At 42.6% G+C, this 25,482-nt stretch overlaps 1 protein-coding gene across 1 annotated transcript; it reads left to right on the top strand.

Annotated features, from left to right (window-relative positions):
• Positions 1-889: 889 nt before the first annotated feature.
• ube2o (ubiquitin-conjugating enzyme E2O) lies at positions 890-24,976 on the top strand. The gene is made up of 23 exons (XM_028408416.1): positions 890-1,337; positions 11,787-11,846; positions 12,203-12,313; positions 12,510-12,607; positions 12,715-12,778; positions 12,948-13,091; positions 13,225-13,334; positions 13,433-13,583; positions 13,822-13,879; positions 14,762-14,921; positions 15,594-15,749; positions 16,359-16,513; positions 16,840-16,952; positions 17,034-17,162; positions 18,225-18,314; positions 18,397-18,721; positions 18,835-19,202; positions 19,286-19,466; positions 19,787-19,923; positions 20,166-20,369; positions 20,813-20,870; positions 21,102-21,939; positions 22,316-24,976. Exons 1-23 carry the CDS (start codon positions 897-899, stop codon positions 22,341-22,343), a joined length of 4,179 nt encoding a protein of 1,392 aa, XP_028264217.1. The 5' UTR covers positions 890-896; the 3' UTR covers positions 22,344-24,976.
• Positions 24,977-25,482: the final 506 nt, after the last annotated feature.

Raw genomic sequence — 25,482 nt, 5'->3', positions numbered from 1 at the left:
TCATGTGATTTCTCTGGAGCAGACTTTCCATTGGCTCGCCATTGGCCCTTTAAGAAGAGTTAACGATTTTTCCACGCTTTATTTTACAGATCTGTAAGAGGATTACGGGAAGTGCGAGGGGGGTGGGTTAAATAAGGGTTAAATAAGTTCCACAAAGAATTTAAAGTTGGTGAACGTTCAAAACAAATAGCTTTTTCCCCCCTCTCACAATATACACCTGCAATCAGGCACTGAATTAAATGCCTCATTGGAAGCGAATTAATAGGAAGACGACTTTATTGTAAGAAATCTAAAACCTACAATAATCACATTTTTAATTATGAGATAGTTTCCTGATATTGTAAGGATCAAGGTTTTTGATTTGGTTTTGGTTTTTTAATTTTGCCTTCACTAAGCGCCCATTATAGACCAAAACGCAAATATAGACAATTTAAAAAAATCTTTCTTGAATACCAGAAAATTCAAATCAGTGAATAAGACCGCTGTTGATAATTTAACTTGCCTTTCTTAATTTATAATTAGTCTTTAGACAGAGTACAGACTAAAATAGCTTCAGATCTGACTTTCCTTATTAGATTCTTATAAAAACACAACTAAAGACACATAGTTTTAGTAATAAAAATATTATTTACATTAATATTGAACAAAATCACTAAAGGATTGCGTACAAAAAGGTTTGATTACATTGATTTCTGCTGTTGTTATCTTACAGTCCTGATAATTCAGGTTTACGGCGCCTTCTACCGGTGGCCGCAAGTACTGCGTGGTGACGCTCTCACACTGCGCAAGTACGTAGCCCTCCGTAGCTACGTAAACACGTGCTGCTTCCAGGTTACAGCTTTTTTCATTCCACCGTCATCCTCGCGCTCTAGCATCACTCCCTGACAACAGCAGCGATGGCGGAGCCCGTAGCATCGGATGCGGCAGCAGCAACGGCAGCATCACCGACACCGGGCCTCTCTCCCGTAGCCAGCCCAGGCTCCGAGCCTCCATCCACGGCTCTCTCTCCTACGGCGGACGGCTCACAGCGCCTGCTCTTCTCTCACGACCTGGTCTCCGGGCGGTATCGCGGCTCAGTCCGGTATGGCCTCGTACGGATGATCCACGGAGAGGAGGATTTTAACTCAGACTCGGACCTCGATGATGGCGGAGGGAGAGGCGGTGGTGGCGGAGAAGGAGGAGGAGGTGGTGGTGGTGGTGGTGGTGGAGGAGGACGAGCTCCGTGTGGTTCGGACACAGAGAGTGCTGTGGACACCCCAAGTCGGTCTCTCGGTAGGGGATTTGTCCGCGTCCAGTGGTACCCTGAAGGAGGAAAGCAGGACATCAAAGAGACAAAGGTACCACAGCAGCTAATGCATTACCTGTTTACACTGACACCGGGTGGTTATCTCAGACTGACAAGGGGCTGCACAGGTTTTAACAGTCCCGTTGTGTTTTTGGAGGAGATAAGTCGACTTGTTGGGATAAGATTCACCTAATCCATCTGCCTAAAACGTACAACCTAGCTCGCTAATTGGCTAGCATTCAAGCACACATGCTAGCTAGCAATTTAGCTTACAGCCTCGTGTCCCCACAGCTGGTCCTGGCAGGCTAACCTGGGTTGTTGCCCCTGACTGCGCCCATCTAGCTGTTGTTACAGCAAACATACACGGCTGCGTGGGCAGGTAGCAAGCAGCTCTCTGGGTGAAGGTGTACAGGATTTGGCAGGTGCAGACCCCTGCTAGGAACCTTACACCTATCGATTAGCTCTTCCTCCAGTCAGTGCAGCTCCTCATCTGGGTGTGACCTGGCCCAAGACCAAGCACTGTATATTATACACGAAGCATTAATGTTAAAAAATTAACATTAACATTAACAAGAAATAGTTCTATATTACAAATAAACCCAGTTTGAAAGTACTGTGGACATTGATGGCTAACATAGAGAGATATAGAGATCCTTACATTAAAGCAGCTTTTATCAGTAATCTATGCAGATGTGTCACAGTAGAAGTCCAGTGTTGTGTTATTATTTTGTAAATTGTTGGACTGTGAATAGTGACTGCTTGTTAAGCTTCCCATTGGTTTGTTAACTGCCCGATGTTGAGACCCCAGGACCTTTGAATTTAGTTTGGTTGCCTGGTTTACACAGCAAAAGCTCCTCTAAGACCAAAAACCCTGACACACACTGAATCTGGATCAGACCTAACGGACTCAGCAAAGCCACACAGTGACTCACTTAAACTGTATCTCCACATTCAGGCTCCAAATGTGCCACTTTATTATGACCCCATATTCATTGTCAGTGCAGGTTTGCTGTGTGTTGAACATGAAAGGCATCAGTAATTAAAACTGTAACGTGCAGTCAGTATTGTACCATAAATCCAGCTACAGACACTGTTTTTATGCTTTGTTCAGATTGGATGTTCACTCTTTGTACATTTTTACAACCAAATAATCAGTGTTAAGTGTTAAAGAAAGGGGAAACCTGCTTGGCCATGTATGTTTCTCTCTAGGCTTCTCCTGGCCTTTGTGGAACAGGGTTACAGGGTTTAAAGGAGGACAGGTCTGGAACTAGCTCATACAAACTCATTTCACAGACATGGGGCCAGAAGAAGGCCGTATTAGGCCCCAGTGTAGCTTTGCTTTGTCTTTTTAGTTAAATGAGTAACGTTCTGGTGTGAGTGTCATTCAGGCTCTGCCTCAACAAAAGCCCAACGACATGCCGCCTAAACAATAACACTGATGTTTACACACCACGTGGTCTGCTAGGATCCAGCGCTCAGGGTTTTCATTGTGTCCTGTTTTGCAGTGATTTTTATTTGCTTATCTGCCGACAACACATATTCTGTCCTTCTTGCTTTCTGCGTACATCCTGAGAGGATTCTGATCAATAATTCATGATCACTTCCTGCAGTATGCAAAGTTACATGTCTTCAGGATGATACTTGTACTCGGAGGGTGAACGATACATCGGATTTGACAGACAAACATTTCTGTTAAGATAGTCACTGATACATGTTGCCTGTTAATCATATAACAACCGGAGCGTGGCACCATCTTTTTTTATTTTTTTATTTTTGTTAAACCAGCGTGAACACTTTAATGAAGATTTGTCAGCATGTGTGATGCTGCACTGAGCAGCCCCACAGACCATTTGTATTATTTTGGGGCCAACTGATGCAAAACATGTGCGACCAACTGCGACTGTCTTGACAAATAAGTTTATCTGCATTGTGCAGACTTCCAAAAAACACGACAACTGGTGTGACAACGACCACACAAGACAACCCCCCTTCTTTGGAGATGGCCCATTCAGAAATCTTGCTGTGTTCTGACATCATCAGGAAGAGGCACAAAAACATTTAGCATCACTTTGTGCAAAATAATTGTCTCTGTAAACAAGGGAAAATGTATTTTATTCTCTTTTTTGTAGCTTATCCTTGTGTTGACATTTTTGCAACAGTAGTCATTTATGTACCCCACTGCCATACTGGCTTTGCTCTGTACATTCACAGTTTGTCCACCAAAATTACAATTGTAGGGAGGTATTACACATACAATTAGAGAACCCAGCACTACAACTACAGCCCATAAAACCACAGACTTACTTCCAGTTTGAACACTTTAGACTTTGTGCTGTAAACTGAGATACAGTAATAAATTTTGTATATTTGGATCAGTTAAGAGTAATAAATCTGCAGGAGTAGTCTAAAAGATATTTTTATCAGAATTTTGCCTGATGTTTTTTTTTTTTAAACCCTAACTTATTCAGTACAGTAAAGTCTGATAGTTGAACAAAAAGGTTTTAAAATCTTTTTCAGATTAAATTAAATTAACAGCTTGTTTGAATGCTTTCAACAGAACCACACTAGTATTTTTACATGTTCTCATTATGTTTTAGGAAAATCTTTCATTTTTTGCCATTGACTCTCAGACTGGCTTGTGTTAGTGAAGTATTCTCAACATCTAAGCACAGGCTTGAGTTACACCAGTAGTCCTGAAATGGGAGCATGTCTGCAGCTTACACATCCCATTTTTTTCACCCTATGAAATCTTAATAACTTTCCTCAGAGGGAGTGATGGGGGCTTAGATCTACATCTCAGTGCAGGTATGAACAGGAACACCTCAGTTGCTGTGCTGCTTCTCCTTTCACTACTGTTTTGGTAGAGAGTCAGTTGGGAACATGGCTGCCTTATGGCTGCCTTAGAGCATTTCCAATGAGGGCCTGGATGAGCTGATTGATTCCCTTTAGTTTATCAGGATGATGGGAATACACCATGTCTATTGTTTACTGTATTATAAGATGGTGTGATATCATGCAGTGTGGTTAATGCTTATATGAAGACCAGATGCTCAATGCACCTGATCCTCCCTGTTTGTTGTGATAGGATGGAAATAGACAGTCCTTCCTGTAAGGACAAGGACATTATTCTCTCTCTGTTGAACATGATTGAAGATGAACAACTGTCTTCCTCAGTGACATTATACACCTTGCAGTTGGTGTAGAATTTACTTTAGAGTAGGCAAACGACAAACTCATAACACCTGCAGGTGTTGATTTCTTGCGTCTTGACAGTGTGGCCTTTAAAATCCTGTCGGTGAGTGTATGTTCTTCAACGTGCAGCATGTCTAGCAATGGTTGTTTTTCTGGTGCATTGTAGGGCTCTGGTTGCCATGGTGTTCAGTATTTTCAACTTATGATTTTGGTTTATTTAAGATTCAGAGAGTTTGTCTGGGACTTTACTCGAAAATTCTCCTGACTGTATTTTTAATTAACTCTAAAACTTGTGTGAACTTGTTGTTTTTACAACAAAAAAAAGTGACTTCACACAAACTTTGCGTCACAGCCTTCTGTCATACAGAGCCCTGCTTCTGCAGCACCACCTTGAAATTTCTGTCCAAGGACAGAAGTGCACTGCAGCAGGTAAGGAACAGCTGTGCAGCTGGTGCCTGGGTGTCACTTCACTCGATGAGACCTCCTGAAGTATATGCGGCGACTCCTGGTATGAACAGTGTTGCAACGAGTACTGTCAGCCCTGCTGTCGGGATTAAATTAATTCTGTGCCCTGTGAAGGTGGGTCCTAAGCACAGAAGGGTGGAGGTGATCCAAGGCCAAACCTCCCAGGAAGCAGCAGCCTTTGTGGGGGTGGAGCAGCAGGTGGATGATGATGATGATGAGGAGAAGGAGGCTGATGTGGTAATGGTAACAGGAAGGTTGCAGTTGCAATTTGACAAACATGAAGATGTCTATGAAAGATCAACCTGGAGCTGGTGATACGAGAGGAGATCGTGTGTTACAACCTCTGAATCAAGTAATGCAGAGCTGGAAATGTGTCTTTGAAGAAATTTGATGCCACCATTGCAGCTTTATTACAGTCGTTGCAGCAGAGTGTAGTTATATTTATAGATAGCAGCAGATGGGCCACCATTGTTTATTGATTTTATTGATTATTTTACCTTTTTTTTCTTTGCCCAGAGTCATTTTCAGACTGAATTTTCTATATTGATCAAACAATTTTTTTAAAATGTATCTGGTGACAGTGCTGAGAGAACCATAAAATGGGTGTTATTCTTGTATGATGTTCACACTCCACCCTGTAGCCTTAGCACTGGAAGCCCTGATATCGTAAAACAGTGATCGTCTCCACCTTGACTCTATTGTTGTTATAACAACACTTTGGTTTTATCTCATCTATTTTTATTTTATGGTTTACAGTAAGGAGAAGGTGGAGAACATTTTAGGTGCTCGATGCTCTGACCGTTGGGTGACTCCCATCTGTCAGCCTGGCCCTGCCCCCTGCCCCCATCCATCCAGCTGCACAAGGGCGGTCGCACCCCCGCTGACCTACACAATAGAAACATCTCTCTTCTAAGAAGGCTGACAACCGAATTACATTCAAGTCACTGCACCACACAGATTTCTTTCAGCTCACATTCATCTTCTGCTCATGATCACGGAAATTGTGTTCATTCCCGTCCAGGCCTCGCCTCTCCGAAAGCATTTTAACTGCGACACTGCTAAGCACTTGGAAAGAGATCAGCTTACTGCTTAACTACTTTTAAAGTACAAAGTCAAAATGAGTTTTTAGAGAATTACCGTTTTCTTCTGCCAAACATTTGAATAGTTTTTTGTCTCTTATCTATAATATTTCACAACAAATTGTATAATTTAGCATGCATTTTCTCGCCATGCAGCTTCTCACAGTTACATATGATATGACACATTTTTCTGAAGAAAACAAATCAGTGGAATTTGATTTAGGTGCCCTCAGCTCCAGTGCTGTCGCTGTTCAAGCTAACCTTGTGGCTGACAGTGGAAAAGACAGCCACTTAAATCTTACACTCTGTTCCACATTTGCAGCATTAACACCTCTCAGCGGCGTTTGCTCAGAAGCCGTCTGCAGGTGCTCGAGGTAGGGCTGGCAGACACTGGTGTAATCTGGGACATGAGGCCGTTGCCAAGGCCCACCCAGCAGACTTGGTTATGGTTTTGAGCAGGTGCCAGGCAGGCCCAGGAACACAAACAAACGTACAGCAAAGCTTTAGCTAAAGCAAAAGGCATCAGGTTTTTGTCATCAGCTGCTGTACAGAATATGAAAAATAGGACAAGTACTGCTGCATTGACACGTGTTCTATAATTCATGATAGTAGCCTTTCAGGCCAATGATTGTCTTGCTTTTTAATGCATGCTGTACATTAATGATGGTGACTGTATGATAAAGATTTAGGACAAAAGATAGAAAGTGAAAGTTTGATGAATTGGTCTCATCGTGGATCCTCTGACACAGACTTGAAGTAGCTCTTCAGAAACCTTAAGATTTATGAAAAGTCAACAGGTAGTACGATACACAAACAGACATTATCCTCTCAGGCTGTGTCCTTGTAAAGAGTGTGAGCCAGGATAACAGAGTTGATGGAAGAGGCTCAGCAGGTGAAGATGTTACAACAAAGAGGGTACATGAAATACATGGTGCATCCCTTTGGCCTTTCTTTATGGGGGTCAGGGCTTTAAAAGCGACACTAACTTGTTTTGTGAAATGAGACGAGCTGTGAAGCTGTCATGCTCTCTGTGGATTTGTTACCTCATTGATCCTCTTCGTCAGTTATCCCACCCTTCCTGCCCAGCACTCCTCCCTTTCTCTCACTTTGTTTTATCTCCATTCTCCCTCTGTTATGTCCTTCAAGTCTGTATCATCATTTACTGTGTCATTTCTAGATAAATAGAAGAACAGCATGGGGTTGTGATCGTTACGGCTTTTAAAATGCGTAGAGAATTTCCATTGCTCATGTTGACTGATAAACATCTGTGACACCCTGTCGGACAAATCCAAGCCTGCCAATAAATTCCCTCTTGTGCTGCTTGTAATTACCACTAGGAGCACGATGATGTCAGCAGTTCATATTTACTGTAAATCTCATATGACACGGCACAAGACAACTCCTCCCTCCAACCCTGATCTTTTCCCCAGCCTTCATTTGATCCTCCCTGAAAACCTCTATTCCCACTTTTAGCCCTCCCCTCTCTTGTGTTTCTCTCTCTCACCCTCCTTCCTTGTTTCTCACCCTCCCCCTACCGAGGCCTAAAACCCATGTTCATCACCTTCCTCACCTCTCTCATTGTCCCAGCGGACCAGTGCTGGAGAATGTTGACGTAATGTGGTGCTGACTGGATGGTCGTCCAGCTCCTGAGTTAATGGATCTCATGAGCCTCACTTTTGCTCTGTCTTTCTACATAGACCACACACACACACGATTAGATAGACTAAAGTGACTTGCCTTGATGCTGGAGACTACATCCATCCCACTAGCCCTCTTTCTTTCTCTTACGCCCTCATCTTCCGATCCTCCCTTTCTCTGCAGCATTGGCCCTACCCAGTTGGGACTGTCTGCTATCTCTCTACCCCCCCAGCCCTCTTTTCCTGTCTTACTATCTGCTGTGTTTGCTGCACTATTGTCTATTTCTGGCTCTTGCCTTTCTTGTTTCCCCACTCTCCTCTCTCTCTCTCTCCTGGGATCTGTCTCAATCTCCCACTTGTTGGGCTGGCTGTCGTCTCTTTTTTACCTCATTCACTGCTCATCTTCGTTTTCACCCTGTCACACCCTATGTGCACTGCTCCCTGCACCCTCCCTCTCCCCTTCTTCTTCGCCATCTTCTCCTCTGACTTTGCCCCCCATCTATTTCTTCATCTTAACGAAGGGCTCTCCTGAGTATCTTTCCCCATTTTCTTTCATCTCTGTTCTACTTTTTAATACTCCTCTTAGCCCAGCATCTTGTCTCCTTTTCTGTACCTTTTATTTTCTTCTAGCTTTTCTATTTCAGCTCTCAAATTACACCATGAGGAGATTGCTTTATAATAGATACTCTGTGCTGTTAGTCTGCTCGTCGTTCCCTTGTGGTATCTGTGGGTAAAAGGCCCTGTGTCTGCTGTCTTTTCTAAAGCTGTGCACCCTCCCTGTGTGTCCAATCAAGAAGCTTAAATCAGACTGGACTGTCCTGCAGCAGCGTTAGTAGCACAGTAGCACATTAGAATGGTTAATGATTCAGCTGTTTATGAGCTAAAGAACCTAGATTGCAAGGAATTAGATTTTAATTTAAGAAGGCATCTGTTACTGGTTTATATTTGGTTGAAAAATTCTCATGCTGGCCAATCAAGTGGCTGTGATGGTTCAGCTGTCCTCACCAGTATAGAGAAAGTCATTAATTTGCACAAACCAACTATCAGAGTATCAAAATGGTTAATTTAATGTAAGATAATCCTTTATCAGTCCCACAGTGGGGGAAATTCTCAAAAATTAGAAGGGTGAGCATTCCTCATTGGTTCTGTTAACAAACCTGCCACACACATACTCACTCAAACTGGCTGACCATTAAAGAATTATGTCTAATGCGACCTTCATGACGTGTCGTGTAATTACTAGTGTCTCACTCAAACATGGCAGTCATCATCCAAGTGTTTACTATGACTGGAAGAGTCACACCTTCTTCTATCCCACTGAATTAAAGTATTAAGCAAACATGTCTGAGCAGGAGTTAAGTTAAATTACGCCATGATTCTATTAATTGCAGCATGTTTACGAGGACTGCGCCCTTCTTTTTTAGGCTAAATTGCTAAAAAGAAAACAAATGTGGCCATATTATTTGGTAATCTCATGTAACTCAAGCCTGGACAGAGTCCTAATAAAAACAGGAGGAGTGAAAACTGAGTGTGCAGGATTGTTAAAGGTTGGAATAATAGTACTCTTCAGCTGCATAATATAGTCAACCAGTTCATAAATTTATAAAATTATTCATATAAAATCCCACACAATGTTGATATGTCAGTGGTATAAACAGTGGAGGAAAAAGTATTGGATTATAAGGTTATACTGTCCATAAAAAATTAGGTACAGTTCACACAGCTGAACTCCATAAGAATTCCTCTCCTTAAGGAATTCACTGAATTATTTTCCCAAAAATTCCCCCAAAATTCCACTGACTTTACTGAAACACAATTTACAAAATAAGGCTGAAGGCTGAGGTGCAGGATGTAGTACTGCACAATGCTTCACCTTCATTAACGCAGATCAATAGTTTTTTGTTTAGCAGAATATGTGGGTGGAAGTTCATCTCTTAGCCTTATATACAGTGCAGGGAGATGTGTGTGTGTGGTGAGAGAGTGTGTGCCCCTGTTACTAGTGAACCCACCTGTGTTTGTTTTGCTGTCTTTTGTGACTCGGATGTCTTGTTAGTATAAAGATGCAAGTGAATGCCGAGTTGGAACATTAGAGAACAGGCGTGGCCCGAGCTGCAGTTCTCTCTGCAGTGTCGTTTTTCTCGTGTCCTCCTCTTTGCATCGTACCTAAACAATGACGTGTGTTAATTAGGTCGGGAAGTCAAAGCAAATGCGGCCCTCCATCGATTCTCGTAATCAATCTGGCCCCATCTACCTTATCAGCCAGAATGGAGAGGCAGCCAAGGTTGTCTTCCATCTCAGACATGTCTCTTTGTGCCTCACACAAAGAGACATGTCTGAGTCTGTGCTTACGCCGCCTTTCTTCTCATCATCGGCATACACACCATAGCAACAGTCAGCAGTATAGTTTACTGCCATAAATTAGTATGTGTGCCTGGGTAAACGTGGCAGGGGAAGTCTTGCAGAAATGTATAAATCACTGCAGCAGTGATGCAGAGACAGAGCTCTGATTTCAAGGTGCCTTGAAGGTAACGTGTACATCATGTTAGTAACAAGGAGACGCCTCTGCAACTACCACACTGCTGCTTTATTATCAGACTTTAGCAATCACTTTTCTCCATTTTATTCTCTCTTTTTCTTTAGGAATGTATTAAAAGATTCACAGACTATTTTTAGCAGGAAGTGTGAGTGCACTAGACCTTATGCTGCTGACTTCAGGTTGGCACCATTTAAGTGTCTGAAAACACCAAGCTCATGCTAGCCACTGACTCATAAAAACTTGTCTCTGTCTGACATCTGTACATTGAAACCCGGTGTATAAAACTCCTGGACCGACCCTGAGACATTTCATTCATAAATAAGAGTCTGCTCAGTCAGGGCCAACTTGCCTGGTATTTTACAATGAAATGGAGAGCTCCTTTTCCATACATAGGTGCTCTCTACGATGAAATAACTGTAAAAAAAGGGAAAAAGGTTGCCCTTTTTTATCTTATCGATGTGATCAGTGACAGCAGTATTCTCCCTCGTCCTCTAGTTCTACTGGGAGTGATCACTCCCTCTGCAGCAGCATGCTGCTCTGTAGCAGAGTGTAATTGGAATCATACAGTTTAAACATACCCAACAAATTAGAAATTGCAATTACACTTGTTAATTAGGTTATGTTTCTCCCACCCAGACATTTGTAATGGCTACCCTGGCAGCACATTCACCTCCTGGTCATAATGTATAAGAGGTGCTGTTGCTGAGGTTTGCCTGAGGTGTGTGAGTGAATTCTTACAATGTGGTAAAAGCTGCTGATTTTAAACTGAAGTGGGGAGGAAATCTGGTACTACAGTAGCGCACTGCAGCACGATGCACTGAGAGAATATTAATGAAGAAGAGCTGCATATGTGTGTGCCTGCCCAAAAAAAAGAGATTGAGTTCTTTTTTACTAAAAGGTTTGAATGGTGTGTGTGCATGTGTGTCTAGGTGTATGTGCGCTAACCTCTAGATGTGGAGACACGAGGAGCAGACAGGCTGCTGTTTAATAGATTACAAAGGAACATCGCGACCCATCGATCGTGTCCTCACCAAACACACACACACACTCTCACTCACTCAGTAGTGCTTCCTCTCCCAGAATTCTGTGGAGTAGGGTTACAGTGTGTGTGCCAAGGATCCAGTCGTGTGTGTGAATGTGTGCCTGTGGGATGTTGAGGCATCTTTATACATAGAAAGCAGCTAATATGTGTGGAGAGTACAACATTAGCACTGTGATCCATGATGACTAATGAGAATTCATGCTGTGGAATGTGGGAATTATTTTATTGCCTTGGTTAGAAATGAAAATGATGAAGTATTTGTGGACCCCCTTAGTGTTGGTTGCACACACATGCACAGGAGGCTCCTTCTGGTCAGCTCAGTGAAATGGTTTCTTCCTGTATTTGCACTGTAAAATCATTTATCTGTCTGCCAAGTGTGCAAGTAGCAGATTTCATGGTTGGCACCAGGATGCTGGTGTGACAGATCAGCTCTGTAGTCGGGAGGGGTGGGCAGAGGAGTTTAATAAGGTTTATTTTAACAATATGATGAGTGTAAGATGTCATGTTGTTTCCTTCCGTTTTCTGAACTTGTGTTTTTTTTCTTTTGCAGCTAAAACTTGAAGATCGATCTATTGTTATTAGAGACATTGTGCGACGGAACAACTCTAATGTAAGTCTGTTGATAAATATTTCACATTTTCTGTCATTCTGTCTTCTTTATTTCTTCCAATCAAGTGACTCTCTTTGTAAGTCATGTCACTGCTCACCACTGTTCCATTCGCTGCAACAGACATGACTTGAATATAACTGCAGGTCGACACTAAAAAGAGCCTTTTTGTCTTAACACAGTGCAGCACAGTTTGAGTAGAAATCCAGCATTAGGCTTTGAAGAGATTTTCGTTCATTTGAAATGCACAACATATGGTAGTGTTCACACACCGTTACACCAGAATGCTGCTTGCAAGCACCACCTGCCAGTATGTAATGTAATTTGTGGTTGATGTGTCTGTGTTTGGTGTGTTACAGGACAACCAGTGTGGTATTGTGACCAACATTGACATCGAATGTGCTTTGAAAATAGTGGGAACCAATTGTGTACTGTATCCAGTCAACAGCAAAGACCTACAGCACATCTGGGTAAGACTGATACATTTTCAGTGTTTTTCCTAATTATAGTTTAGAAACTCCTAATCATATCTGCAGTGATACAATCAAATCATCCATCAAAAAAGTGGCCAGTGTTGGTTTATCTACTTCTATACAAAGTGACACTGACCTGCAAGCTTTTATAGTTGTAATAGTTACGTTCATTCATTCGTTGTTTTCCTCTTAGTCGTTTATGTACGGCGACTACATTGCCTACGACTTCTGGCTGGGGAAAGTGTACGACTTAACCAATCACATCATCCTCAAGCTTTCCAATGGAGCCAGGTAGACTGTGTGTGAGAGAACAATATGGTGTCTTTTTGTCTGTTGGAGTGTGTGTTTGTGTGAGCGTGCTGGTTCACAATCAACAGTGCTTGTTAATCTCCCTTCAGGTGCTCCATGAGTGTAGAAGATGGTGCCAAGCTGTACGATGTCTGTCCACACGTCAGTGATTCGGTATGTGGGATTGAAATATATTCATTATACATGGTATTTGTGGCTTAAAACGTGTAATTCTCCACTTGAACTGCAGTTTTATGTTTGCACACTAAATAAACTACAGACTTGACATATTAATATAATAATATTAATATTTTGTTCGCATGTCTTTTTTACTGCTTTTCAGGGTCTGTTCTTTGACGAAGCATATGGCTTTTACCCAGGCCAGGTTCTAATTGGTCCGGCTAAAGTCTTCTCTAATGTACAGTGGCTGTCAGGGGTCAAACCTGTCCTCAGCAGGAAGAGCAAGTTCAGGGTGGTGGTAGAAGAGGTAAGGCAGCGGTGATGTGTTTTTCTTTTCACAGCAAGATTCATTTGATAGTGTTGCATATCAGTTTATTTTTCTCTTACGTGATTTCAGTTGTTTTATACGTCTTGCTCATATGTCCTTGCAACTTCCCCAGGTGAAGGTGGTGGAGTTAAAAGTGACATGGATCACCAAGAGCTACTCCCCTAAAGGCTCTGACAGCGTCTATCCACCCCCTTCCACCATCACACAGGAGAATCTCAGCAGGTCCATACAGTTATTAGTCAAGATTGAAACACTTCAGGATATCTGCCTCCTTATAGATGGTTGAGTTTGTTGTGTCTGTGTCTCCTGGTTGACTTTAGGGTCAGGCGCTTGGGCTACTACGACCACACACAGCGGCAGCTGGGAGAGAGAGCCCTTTATGTCTTCCCTCCCAAAGGCGATGCCACACACATCACCTGTGAAGGACCCGAGGGTCTCTCCGTTCTGCCTGAAGACCCTGTCGTCAGAAATGTGTGGAGACATTTGTTTTGGTTTGTTCATGTGTGGCAGAGTGTAGATTTTTCTAGGGTAGGAAAACATTTAAATCACCAGGTTCACACATGATTAAGGATCCTGGTATATTTTGAGAAAGGAATTCTCGAGTGCTAGATACTCCTCAGAGTTATTGACACTGACTTTGCTTTCGAACTACAAGGCTTTTTTTTTGATCATCAAGCACTCGCGCTGTCTTTGTGTGTGTCTCCCACAGTTGAAAAGGATGTTCAAGAAAGATTCTGGGAAAAAGACTGAGAACGCCGACTCACAAGGTGACAAATGGAAGAAAAGAGACGACACCATATTTAGGGGAACAGAACATTCTCACACACAGTTCACCTTCTAAGATTCAGCTTGTTCCAATAGTCATGTTATCAACCTGTCATGCAATAGTCATGATCTTGATCATTTTGCGGCGTGCAGGTGTTCTGGGTTTTTTAAAGTTTTGTGCATGTTCCAAGTCGATAGTCAGTGGGTGAGAAACAGCCTGTTTGTTGACACATGCTTTATCTAGGAGGAAGGGAATGTTGTGTAAATCATTATTTTGTCAGTGGCACTAAATAGTCAACAACAATATTAAGACTAATTCTCATAATTTATCAATATTTCAAGAAAATCTCCTTAAGCAACTAGAATTGCTGTTTTGCAGTGCAGTAGACATAGTAGATGTAAGTTTTTGCTTTCACAGAAGCATAACAAACATTAGATTGTGTATGTTGTGGTGTGAACATGTCAGTATAATTTCATAAGGTATAGTCAGAAAAGTTAGGATTGTTTTTTTTTTCTTACATTTGCTCTAAAGTAGCTGAGAACTAAATGTCTTGATGCAAAGTAGAGTTGGAATAATTTAGAGGTCCTTTGAGACATCAGGCCATCCGTTCTGGAAATGGAGCTCGGTACAGAGGGAACAGACTAATTGGAAATTGTGCTGAAGTGCACAGCTGAGAAATATATTTGTCGGCATGATTCAGACAAAGAGGATGACTGTGTGTCTGTCTGTGAAGCAGGCTGTGAGCTTGTAGTAATGTAGATTTACCACGCTGTCTCTCTTGGAGGGCACATATGATTGATGATTATGATTTTGTCACATAAGAAGCATAAAATATCATCTATCTGCACACCACACTAAAATGCGTGTTTTCCTCCTCCGCCAGGCGAGCACAAAGTGGAGCAAATGGACTCAACACATCCCAACAATAATGGCCCAGTGGTGCCTGCTCAGAATCCTCCAGACTCCCAGAACACTGACACCTCAGCGGAACACGGGGAGCAGGACGCTGACGATGAGGCTGCAGAAGACACTGATGACACCAGGTCTGTTAGAATTGTGGGAGGTATTTGATTGTCCTCTAACAGGGTGGTTACAGTTACATGAGCTTCGATACATTTAATACCTTTATTCTTTACTGTACATTTTTTTTCGGGTCAGATGGCGGCTCTAAATTGCCCATAGGTGTGAGTGTGAATGGTTGAATGGTCTGTGATGGACTGGTGGCCTGGTGAGCCTATCCCAAATTTCTGTGACCCTGCACTGCAGGACAAAGTGGGTTCAGATGATGGATGGTATTTTATCTAGCTAGTTGGCATATATGCAGTGCAAATGTAGTATGTGTATATTTATTTTCTTTAATCAACTGTTGTTGGTGAAATGTGTTGTATAGTTTCACAGTACTTTGATTTAAAAAGTTCAAATGTAATGGAATGGCACTTCAGCCTTCATGCTCCCCAGCAAACTGAAGACTTTTTTCCAGATTAGACTCACTGATAGGTGGTTTTCTCAAGGCTACACACAGCCATTTAGTCTCAATCCCCTGAAACCTTATGGAAAAGTAACCAGGTTGGTTATTCGGGCATGAAGCCGACACATTCAGAGGCCATCGGGTTAATGGAAAGCAGTGCCGCATGTCTGTAAGGGGCTTAAATGTTGCATAACAATATGTCATCCTCTGTTTGTGTTTGTTGTGTGTGATTGTGACCTGGCTGCAGCTCTCTGACATCATCGGCGAGCTCCACAGCTTCATCCCAGAGCGGAGGTCTGGGAACCAATCGCAAGAAGAGCATCCCACTCTCCATCCGTAACCTGAAAAGGAAGCACAAGAAGAAGAGGACCAAGTTCTCTCGCGAGTTCAAGCCTGGAGACAGGTGTGTAAACAGCTGATTTCCCTGTTTCCTGCTCCGCTCTCTGCCACACTCTTACAGTGCCTGATCCGTTGATTTAATCATGTTGTAACTCCATGATTGATGCGTATTTTTGAAGTGTGAGGATCTGCTAAAATGTTCTGACATTAGACTGATCTATAAGACTGATAGCTGTGATTATAGTGTTTCCTCCCCCACATCTATTTGCCTTCCCTGCCTTTCTGTTAGGAAGCTGTTGTAAAAATGAGACCAAGGATGACACTTGATGATTAGCTTGTAAAAACTTCCGCCAACACCAACATCCCTCTAATCGACCAAAGGGCTCATGTCTCCATCTGTCTAACAGTGACACCGGAGCTTGACAGCAGATCAGGCTTTCAGTGCAAACAGTGCAAAACACTGCTTGCACACCCCCTTTATCTCTACTTTTACACCATCATACACAATTACTTAATTGTGTACACAGCCCGTCAGTGTGTGGATTTCTTGTTTTGAAACATTGTCAGGATCGGACAGAGAAGAGGGAGACTCTTCTGAAGTTATTTATTTTCATTAATAGTGGGTAAAAAAGGTAATACTCCTTTAAAGTGTACCTTTTTTTTCTTTTTACAGGGTTGCAGTTGAGGTTGTATCTACGAAAACCATTGCTGACGTTATGTGGAAAGATGGCCGGGTCGAGACAGGGATCCGATCAAACGACCTCATCCCCATCCAGCACCTTGACAGCCATGAGTTTTGCCCTGGAGACTTTGTAGTTGACAAACGAAGTAAGGAAAAAATACTTATTTATTCTTTAAATGATCAGTTCTGTTGCTTTATTTAACTTTGTTCCATTTGATTTTTTTTTTTGTTTCTGTCCTTGTGGACTGCAGTATTGCATTCTGTTATTTGGGCCACCTACTACCTATAGTATCTAGGTCGTTTGCTGAAACTGTGCCAAGTTAGCATGTGTCTGAATGGACTCAGAATACAAGGATTTACCTAAAGGCAGTGATGCTACAGCAAACAAAAATGTTCCTTAGTTTCCACTCATTTCTGTTTAGAGCTTTTGTGTGTTCTTGTTTTCATCTCTAAACTGTGTGTATGTATGCAGCCCAAGCCCTGCAGGACCCAGGAGTGTATGGTGTGATTCAGTCCGGTGATCACAAGGGCAGAACGTGCGTGGTGAAGTGGATCAAGCTCAACTCCACTAGTGACGATGTGGAGGTCAGTCAGAAGAACAACAAGAGTGTGATTCTCATTTAAAGATTAGGTTATTAGAGAGATCATACATGTGTTTATGTCCAGGTTATTGGTGTGGAGGAGGATGTCAGTGTGTACGACATCGCAGATCATCCAGATTTCCACTTCCGCACCACAGACATCGTCATCAGAATATGGAACTCGGAGAACGGGCACAATGACTGTGAGAATGAGGTGAGATTTTATTTTGTTTTTTTTCTATTTTAAATCTACAGAAAAGTTAAAGGACAGCTTCTGATGGCTGCAGCCATATGTTACGGGGTGTCATTTAGGATGCAAGTACATTTTTGTAGACAGCTGCACTTATTTCCACACCAGGTTACTTTTTCTGTAAACCCTTTATATGTAGGGAGTCCAGATATTAAGCACAGGTACTTCCAGTTCTCCTCTGCAGTGCCTATTGTTGAGAACTGAATGAATGATCTGTCTCATCTCTTTAAACTACAGCTGAGCTAAGATTGGAAGACTATGAGCTGTTCATACATCAACATAAAATCCTCCAAAATAAAATGTGATTTCATTCGTCTATACAAATATCTTTAGTAAGAACAACAGCACAGAGAAATACTTTTACTTCATAGCAAACAGATTTGACACAAAAATAGTGACAATAAAATGTGTCTGTATGACAGCTCGCCTGTCTGAAGTAAAGATGTGTCAAGATCTTGATTGCTCCATGTCAATAATGAGTCATTAATGACATTGTATTGCTTATTGTGTTGTAAGTTGTCAGCGGGGCAGAGTGAAGGGAGAAGAGTAGGTGGACTGGCAACTCCACTGGTATAATTTGTGTAAATAACACAACAAAAACTATATTGATATAAATATTGTTATGTTCTAGTATATTTTGGCGCTATTCCCATTTTAGCCCTAGCTTAAGTTTTTTTCCTGGCAGCTGAGTATATATCTGGAGTATTGACTGTCTTGCGCTGTCATTACCAGAGAACATGCTGAGTTTGTCTCATGTACCACCCTAAGGCCAAAAATATAAACACTGCCCACAGACTCGTGGGATTGTCTCAGTTTAATGAATGTTTTACTTAATCAACTCAACTGCGATAACAATTTATTCCTCCATTCATCTACTTATGTCATATTAAGGAGTAATAAAACTGCTGTCTGTGATTAAGCTTGTTGTAGTCAGGTTGAAGCTGTTCCACACACAGTATTATTTTAGTCTTCTGTTTACATTGTATAGTGTGCTGTGTATAATGGTTGTAATTGATCTGTCCTCAGACATCTGTAGGCCAGGTGTCCAGGGTAGATGTTAGCAGCAAAGTGGAGGTAGTGTGGGCAGACAACTCCATGACAATCGTCCTGCCACAGGTAAATATTTCTTTATTGAAACACAATGTAATGTTTACCATTAAAATAAGAAGGTCGCTGATGGTCTACGATCACCGCACAGTACCTCTACAATGTGGAGTCTGAGATCGAGGAGACGGACTACGACTCCGTGGAGGAAACAAGCAGTGTCATGTCCACTGAGGAGTGGGAGGACGAGAGCGACAGCTGGGAGACAGACAATGGCTTGACCACTGAGGATGACAGCCATGTCAACAATGCAGACGCTACTGACACAGCAACCCCGACGCCCACACCCACTGGATCCACAACATTCATTATCCCCCCACAGGAGGGCAGCAAAGCTCAGGTTACCAGCCCCACTAAAGCAGTCCCTGGGGAAGAAGGAGACACAGGTGTGGCTGTGGCCAGCCCAGCTTCTGGAGGAGGTAGGCAGTTTACTGAAATTAATATTAGTGTTTTTTTTAAAGAGAATAATCTCAACTAACAGTGCATCAATCATCATCCTTTGACTGTCTGTGTCCAAATTCTGCATCTTTAGGAACTACTCCAGGAGGAGCAGTGAATGGAGCAGAGAAGCCTTGTAAGGATGGTGCCTCTCGGGGCTTCAGGGAGCTTAAAGAGGCCCTGAAGATCCTGGAGAGCCTGAAGAACATGACTGTGGAGCAGCTGTGGACCGGCGGCTCTCCGACCTCCCCAACCTCTGCTGAGCCTACTTCCACAACTAGTGTGGCAAGTTCGGTAACGCCCACAGCACCTGAAAAACCAAACAAGGAGAAACGCTTCCTGGACGACATCAAGAAGCTGCAGGAGAACCTGAGAAAGACACTGGACAATGTGGCCATTGTGGAGGAGGAGAAGATGGAAGCTGTGGTGGAGGCAGTGGGAGGTGGAGGAGCAGGGACAGAGGTGAGTGTTAAACGATTATAACACAGTCAAGGTAGCTGTTTGTAGATGTCTTTTGACATATCTGCTGGTGTGTCACTGTTCAGGCAGAGAGAGCTGGAGAGGAGAAGCCCCAACAGGAGCCGCAGACACCAGTGGGTGGACAAGAATGGCCCAGCGAGTTTCTCAGTGACACACCAGTACTCTGCCAACAGAGTGGCGGCAAGCCTGGCGTGACTTTTACCAGTGCCAAGGGGGAGGTGTTCTCAGTGCTGGAGTGGGCACCAGGTAAAGGATGAAGATCTACCTCCTCCTCCTCTTCCTTCCATTCATTACTTCTTACACTTTCTATTGTCTCCTTTGTTTTGAGATCTGTGTTTTGTGTAGTTTACATTTTAATTTTCTCTTTCTTCATTTTTCTGAACACCAAACAGGAGAATTGCTTTCTTCCTTGCTATAACTGACTACAGCTGCCTCTCATACTTCATGCACATTCAGCCCTTAGCGTAATAAATGCTCTTCCAACACAAGCCAAGTTATATTTGAATAACATATTTTTCTTTCTGCTACTTAGTCATCCACGTGTCATCTGTTTTTCTCTGTCACAGAAACTCACTCATTCAAAAAAATGGAGTTCCTGCCAGCAGAGGCAAAGAAGTTCTTCAGCACAGTGAGAAAGGAAATGGCTCTGCTAGCAACGTCGCTGCCAGACGGCATCATGGTCAAAACGTTTGAAGACCGCATGGTAGGTTTCTCCTCATTAACACCAAAAGACACAGCTTTTTTTAACATCAACCCACACACTATTATTATTTTATTCCATATACAGGTGTAACGTGTATATGGAAAGTGCCCCTAGTACCTCTTCACCTGTCTGTGATGAACTGTTCACATATCGGAGACACCTCATGTTAAACATTAGGCTCCTTTTACATGTTATGCTGACATCATCAAACGTGTAATAAAGTTCTTATCCTTCCAACACAGGACCTGTTTTCAGCCCTGATCAAAGGGCCGACTCGTACACCCTATGAGGACGGTCTGTTTCTGTTCGATATCCAGCTGCCGAACATCTACCCTGCTGTGCCACCTTTGTTTCGCTACCTGTCCCAGTGCAGCGGGCGCCTCAATCCAAACCTCTATGATAACGGCAAAGTCTGTGTCAGTCTGCTGGGTACCTGGATCGGCAAGGTGAGTGGAAGTTTACAGGTTTATGTAGGTAAACGTGAGGATTGTGGTTTGTTTTTTGTTTTAATTCCACTTAAGACCACTGGCAACCTGCAGTTTTACAGCTTGGGCAATTAGTCTGAATACTGCCAGGTTAATCCTGCTCTGGCCTAGAGCATTTAGAAGGAAAAGCGTTGTTATTGGCAGCAGTTGAGTTTCTAGTTTTTGTTTCCGATCCGATTGGATGATACTTGCAGGATTTGCAGCTTTAGTTTCTTGTTACTAAATGTTTCTTGGTTTCAGTTGGACAAAACAATGAATGAGCTGCTATCTAGAGGAGACAATATACAGACAGACATCAATCAAAGTTTGGTGAAATAACAGGAAATAGAAAGTCTTTTTTGAGAACCCTGTTTTTTTTAGGTTTTTCTCAAGGATTTGTGCTGATGTGTTCTAATGATTTACAGGGTACAGAGAGATGGACCAGCAAATCTAGCCTGCTCCAAGTCCTCATCTCTATACAAGGTTAGTGCATCACACACACAAACACTTTTTCCACCTTCAGCTACAGATTTCTGCCTCACACACATGAAGCCAAAACACCATGTCACATAAATATGACACCACCCCAGAAAACTTAACCTGAAACCCAGTCTGGCCTGTCCCGAGTTGAATTCTTTTATAGTGTCATTTAAAAGTATTGTAGTATAATGACTTCATATGAATTTGCATGTTGTTTCTAATGTCTTTCTGCAGGCCTTATTCTCGTCAATGAGCCATACTATAATGAGGCTGGCTTTGACAGTGACCGAGGCCTACAGGAGGGATATGAGAACAGCCGGTGCTATAACGAGATGGCTCTGATCAAGATGGTGCAGTCAATGACACAGCTCCTTCAGAATCCAGTGGAGTTCTTCAAACAGGAGATCCAGGAGCACTTTGTTTCAAACGGCTGGCGGCTCGTCCACCGTCTGGAGGCGTGGCTGGAGCTACATGACGCGGCTGAGCGAGGTCATGCAATGCACTCATCCTCCAGGGCGCAACATTTGAAGGATCGACCTTCCTCTGTGGAGCCTGTGGATGAACAGGGTACACTGGGATCAGGACCAGTGGCAGTGGCCCACAGCAGCCCTAGTAAGCTTGGGGAAGAGGCTGTCGCAGGAGCAGGAGTTACCAGTATTATTGAGGAGGAGCTGGAAGATTCAGGGCTGACATCTTCCACTACAGCAGCTGCTCAGCAAGAACTGAGCCAGAACTCAGACTGTGAAAGCAGCCAGGGGAACATCTCAGTAGGTGGTGAAAACAGGGGTTACTCTACAGTCCCTGGCTCTGTAGGCCGCATTGGGATGCCAGAGTCTGGTTCTGCGACAGTTACCGGAGCAGGAGTTGGTTCCTCGGGAAGCCAACCAGTGGTACGACCAAAGAAAAGGAGAAAGAGCTACCGGAGTTTCCTCCCAGAAGGCAGTGGCTACCCGGACATCGGCTTTCCGCTTTTCCCGCTTTCAAAGGGTTTTGTGAAGAGCGTTCGAAGTGTGCTTCTGCAGTACCGAGCTGCGCTGGCCGCTGCCGGCTTTCCTGAGCACATAGAGGACAAGTAAGTGCCTCCTCACCGTTTCCCAACACACCACTGCACTGTTCCCTGCTATTTTCCTACTACTACCTTTTCATCTGCCTCAAAACCTAGAGGAGGATCCATTACTTGTTGTCTGGGGGGACTGCACTTTTCAATTCCCTGAACCCCTGTTCAGAGTTGCACTGTGCCCCCAGCACTGCCCACATTTTGATCCTTTACCTCCATTTTTTTAGTCTTATTGCTCCTGTTGTCCCAAATCCCACAAACATTTTGCATTTTTCCTCTCTATAATTGCTCTCAATCAAACAACTGCAGGAGAACAGCACCTTTGATCAGGAGAATGTGAGCAAGTTGTGGTTTGGATGTGACTTGATATAATGTCTTTGTTCTCCCTCAGTGTCTCTGCAGATGAGTGTGATGCATAAAGAGGGGTGGACCTCACACTCTCACCAACTTACACAAACCTGTGGGAGCTTCCACATCACAGAAATACTCATCTTTTCACGGACTCAAGAGTTTGGCCTTTTGTGGAAGTGGAGTGGGAGCAAAACAAGGACTGAATACTTTGAAAAATCAGTGCCATGAATCCTCCACCCCTTACATTATCCAACTAGCCTCCAGCAGCCTCCGCCGTAAGGATGGGGATTTGCCAGGACAACCATTCTGCTGTCTCAACCATAAAGCGGACTTGTGATCATAGACGGCTGGGTACCACCGAAAAAACTGCAAAGCCCAGCTCCCCTGACTGTTGGGTCAACTGCGGCTATCTGTAGCACTACTGACATTATCGCTGTACCATCCTGCACTACAACGAACGAAAAAAAAGGACAATCTGGTTTGGGAGAGGTGAAATAAATACTCTGACCAGAGGACTTTTTAAAAACAGAAATCCGTGGTTGTACGCTTTCTGCCAAATTCTGTCTATTAACACACACACAAAGTTTCAAAGTAGAACAGGCTGAATGTCAGTTAAACTGCCAACCACTAGAGCTTCTTGATCACTTCTTCCACGTGTACTTGCCTGTATTTTTCTTCATCGATCACTTGCACCAAACCACGCAGCGAACATCGAGTGACAAAGTTTACATACGAATCGCCTCCTTGAGGTTCGATGGTTGTTGCTTATAGAGGGGCCAGCCAGGCACAGGGCGGGGGGCAGTTAGGTGGCTGTACGTGCAGGAGGTTGTGTTTTCGTCATAGCTTGACACAGCTGTTGCCTCTACATTCAAATATTCCATTCACTTTCTGTATGTTTTTAGCACAGTTGTGCAATCACTGACATTGTGCTTTGGTGTTTTACACGCAGAGGTGGATTCAGAGTGGAGCTTCTACCCACAATGCACCACTCTTCTGTAATGGAAAATAGATAAGTCAGGGGGGAAAAAAAACATCCATTCCATCATTTCATGTCAACATGTTGCCTTACTTGACTTGTTCTTAATGATCTCAGACCATTGTGTACAGAGCTGCTTGTGTCATGCTTTAAACATCCTTCTATACAGGCCTGGACACACACTAAAAACCACTAAAATCCTGTTGCAGTGTTTTTCCCCTTCCTCCCCTTTTAAGTCCTGAAATACAGTCAGCCACTGCAGCTGGTGCTGTATTCAGACTGTTCCTTGACAAATTGCACATTGCAGAGTTTAATAGCATCAAAATACAAACTTCAAAAATGTGACTTTTAAGGTTTGTTGATAATTAAACTGCTTAAATTGTTATTGTCACATATTTGACCATCTCCTTCATAAAAGGGTCAAAGGGGTTTAATTTACCACAGTTTAATACAAAACAGTTGCTTCACCACAGACTGTGCTGTAGAACTCACCTTTGGGTCCAATTGTGCTTCTTTGGGAAAATCAGCAGTCTTTGTTTACATCTTTTTAAATCCCACTTCTGACGTCATGTTCCCTTTTTCTTCCCAAGATATTGTATTTATGATGACCCCCTCTCCCTATGCTTGCTATGGTCTGTGAAAGAGAACGTTGGCTGTCTGGTGTTTTACTTGAACTAAGAACCTTGATGCTGAAGAGTGTTTCTGATGAGAAAAGCACACTGTGCCATTGTGATGGGAGAGGATAGAAACCATGAGCCAAGAGCTGCTGCATTTTAAAGAATAAAAAAGAATAAATGAATGAGGGTATTTTGTTTTGAATTGTCTTCCATAACTTTTCCTTCTCCTAAAAAAAATACAAACAAAAAACTGGGATTCCTGTATCAGATGTGGCAATCAGGCATCCATTGTATTTTCTCCTCATCCTGGGTTTTAATTTATTTCACTGCCTTTATTGCTACAGAGGAACACGTGAAGCTGAGGCCTCTACCCTCCTTTGCTGTCCTGATTTTTATTTTATTTTTTTTTCCTCTCATATGCTACTCTTTGTAAAATGTCAGAGTTCTTGGAGGACTGTATTTTCACTGCGGTCTAAAGACATAAAACTCATGGCTGCAGTTACATTTGTTGTGGAAAGATTGAATGTATGGCTCCACCAAGAACCGAGACATTAACTGCTTCATCTTTCACCTTCATCTTGAGACACAAACAGAAAATGTGAAGCTATGTCGCTAGAAGTTAAGTCCAGCAGGACGTCAAGCTCATGATGCTATGTACAATTTTTTGTGTATGTGTGTATATTCTTCAGATTGAAACCATTATTATTATTATTATTATTATTATTATTACTGCGAGAAGTTTGTTTTACAGCCAAAGCATGTAACATGTTGCTTTAAGCCTTTTGAATGGGCTACACACAAGACTTGACTGTACGATGTCTACATTTCCACAGTGGCCTGTTATTGATATAATATTAAAAAAGGAACTAATAAAAGTTATAATTTGTAGCCTGATTCCCTCTGTACAGACATCATGACTATATTGAAATATATGAATACATACAGTATATATTTAACACACTTGAGTTCTAAAATGATTCACGCGGATGCTTGGGGCAGATATGTACAAAATGCTGAGTGTGTATTGTACTTATTTCTTTTTTTTAATGGGTTACTTTTGTTGCTTTAAGACAACTGTATAGTGATGTATTAAACTTTGCAAGCAGTACTATAGAAAGATTGTGGGTTTTATTTTGGTTATTGTGTTTACACAGATTCTTCTTCAGGACAATGTTAAAGGATACAATATTTCAACAAAATCTAAAAATGGTTAATAGTAGCAAATGTTAAAATGCCTCTCACACCAGAGGGATGGGTGGTATACACTCTCACATCATTCATTAAAGTCAATTTATTTATTGCATGATTGCATTTAGAGCATAGAAATGTTGGTGAATTTAAGTTTTTATTGGAACTAACATTTTATATACCTCAATATTTTGCGTGTTACTTCATAAATTATAATTTGGGAGATTAACTGAAAGGCTCTCTGGGTAATTTGGTATACATTTAATGCAAACACAACAGTATCTGGTGGTTGACAAGTGTTTGGCCAAGTGTACTGAGCAGCCTCAGTAGTGCACCGCTCCTAGTTGCTGTAGCTGTGGGGTCAGTATTGCATGATTTATCGTACAGCCTGTCCATCCCCAGGTTTTTTTTGGGTGGGTAAAAAGG

This window comes from Parambassis ranga, chromosome 1 (genome assembly GCF_900634625.1).
Source record: "Parambassis ranga chromosome 1, fParRan2.1, whole genome shotgun sequence".
NCBI lineage: Eukaryota > Metazoa > Chordata > Actinopteri > Ambassidae > Parambassis > Parambassis ranga.
Note: the sequence above shows the minus strand (reverse complement) of the source record. Positions and strands in the feature narration are given on the sequence as shown.

Bases quoted from the DNA above. Each gene is read 5' to 3' on its own strand.
- ube2o (XM_028408416.1), top strand. From the start codon at position 897: ATGGCGGAGCCCGTAGCATCGGATGCGGCAGCAGCAACGGCAGCATCA. The intron at 13,092-13,224 runs GTAAGGCAGCGG...CAACTTCCCCAG, and splicing joins TCAGGGTGGTGGTAGAAGAG to GTGAAGGTGGTGGAGTTAAA. The intron at 13,335-13,432 runs GTCCATACAGTT...GGTTGACTTTAG, and splicing joins ACACAGGAGAATCTCAGCAG to GGTCAGGCGCTTGGGCTACT.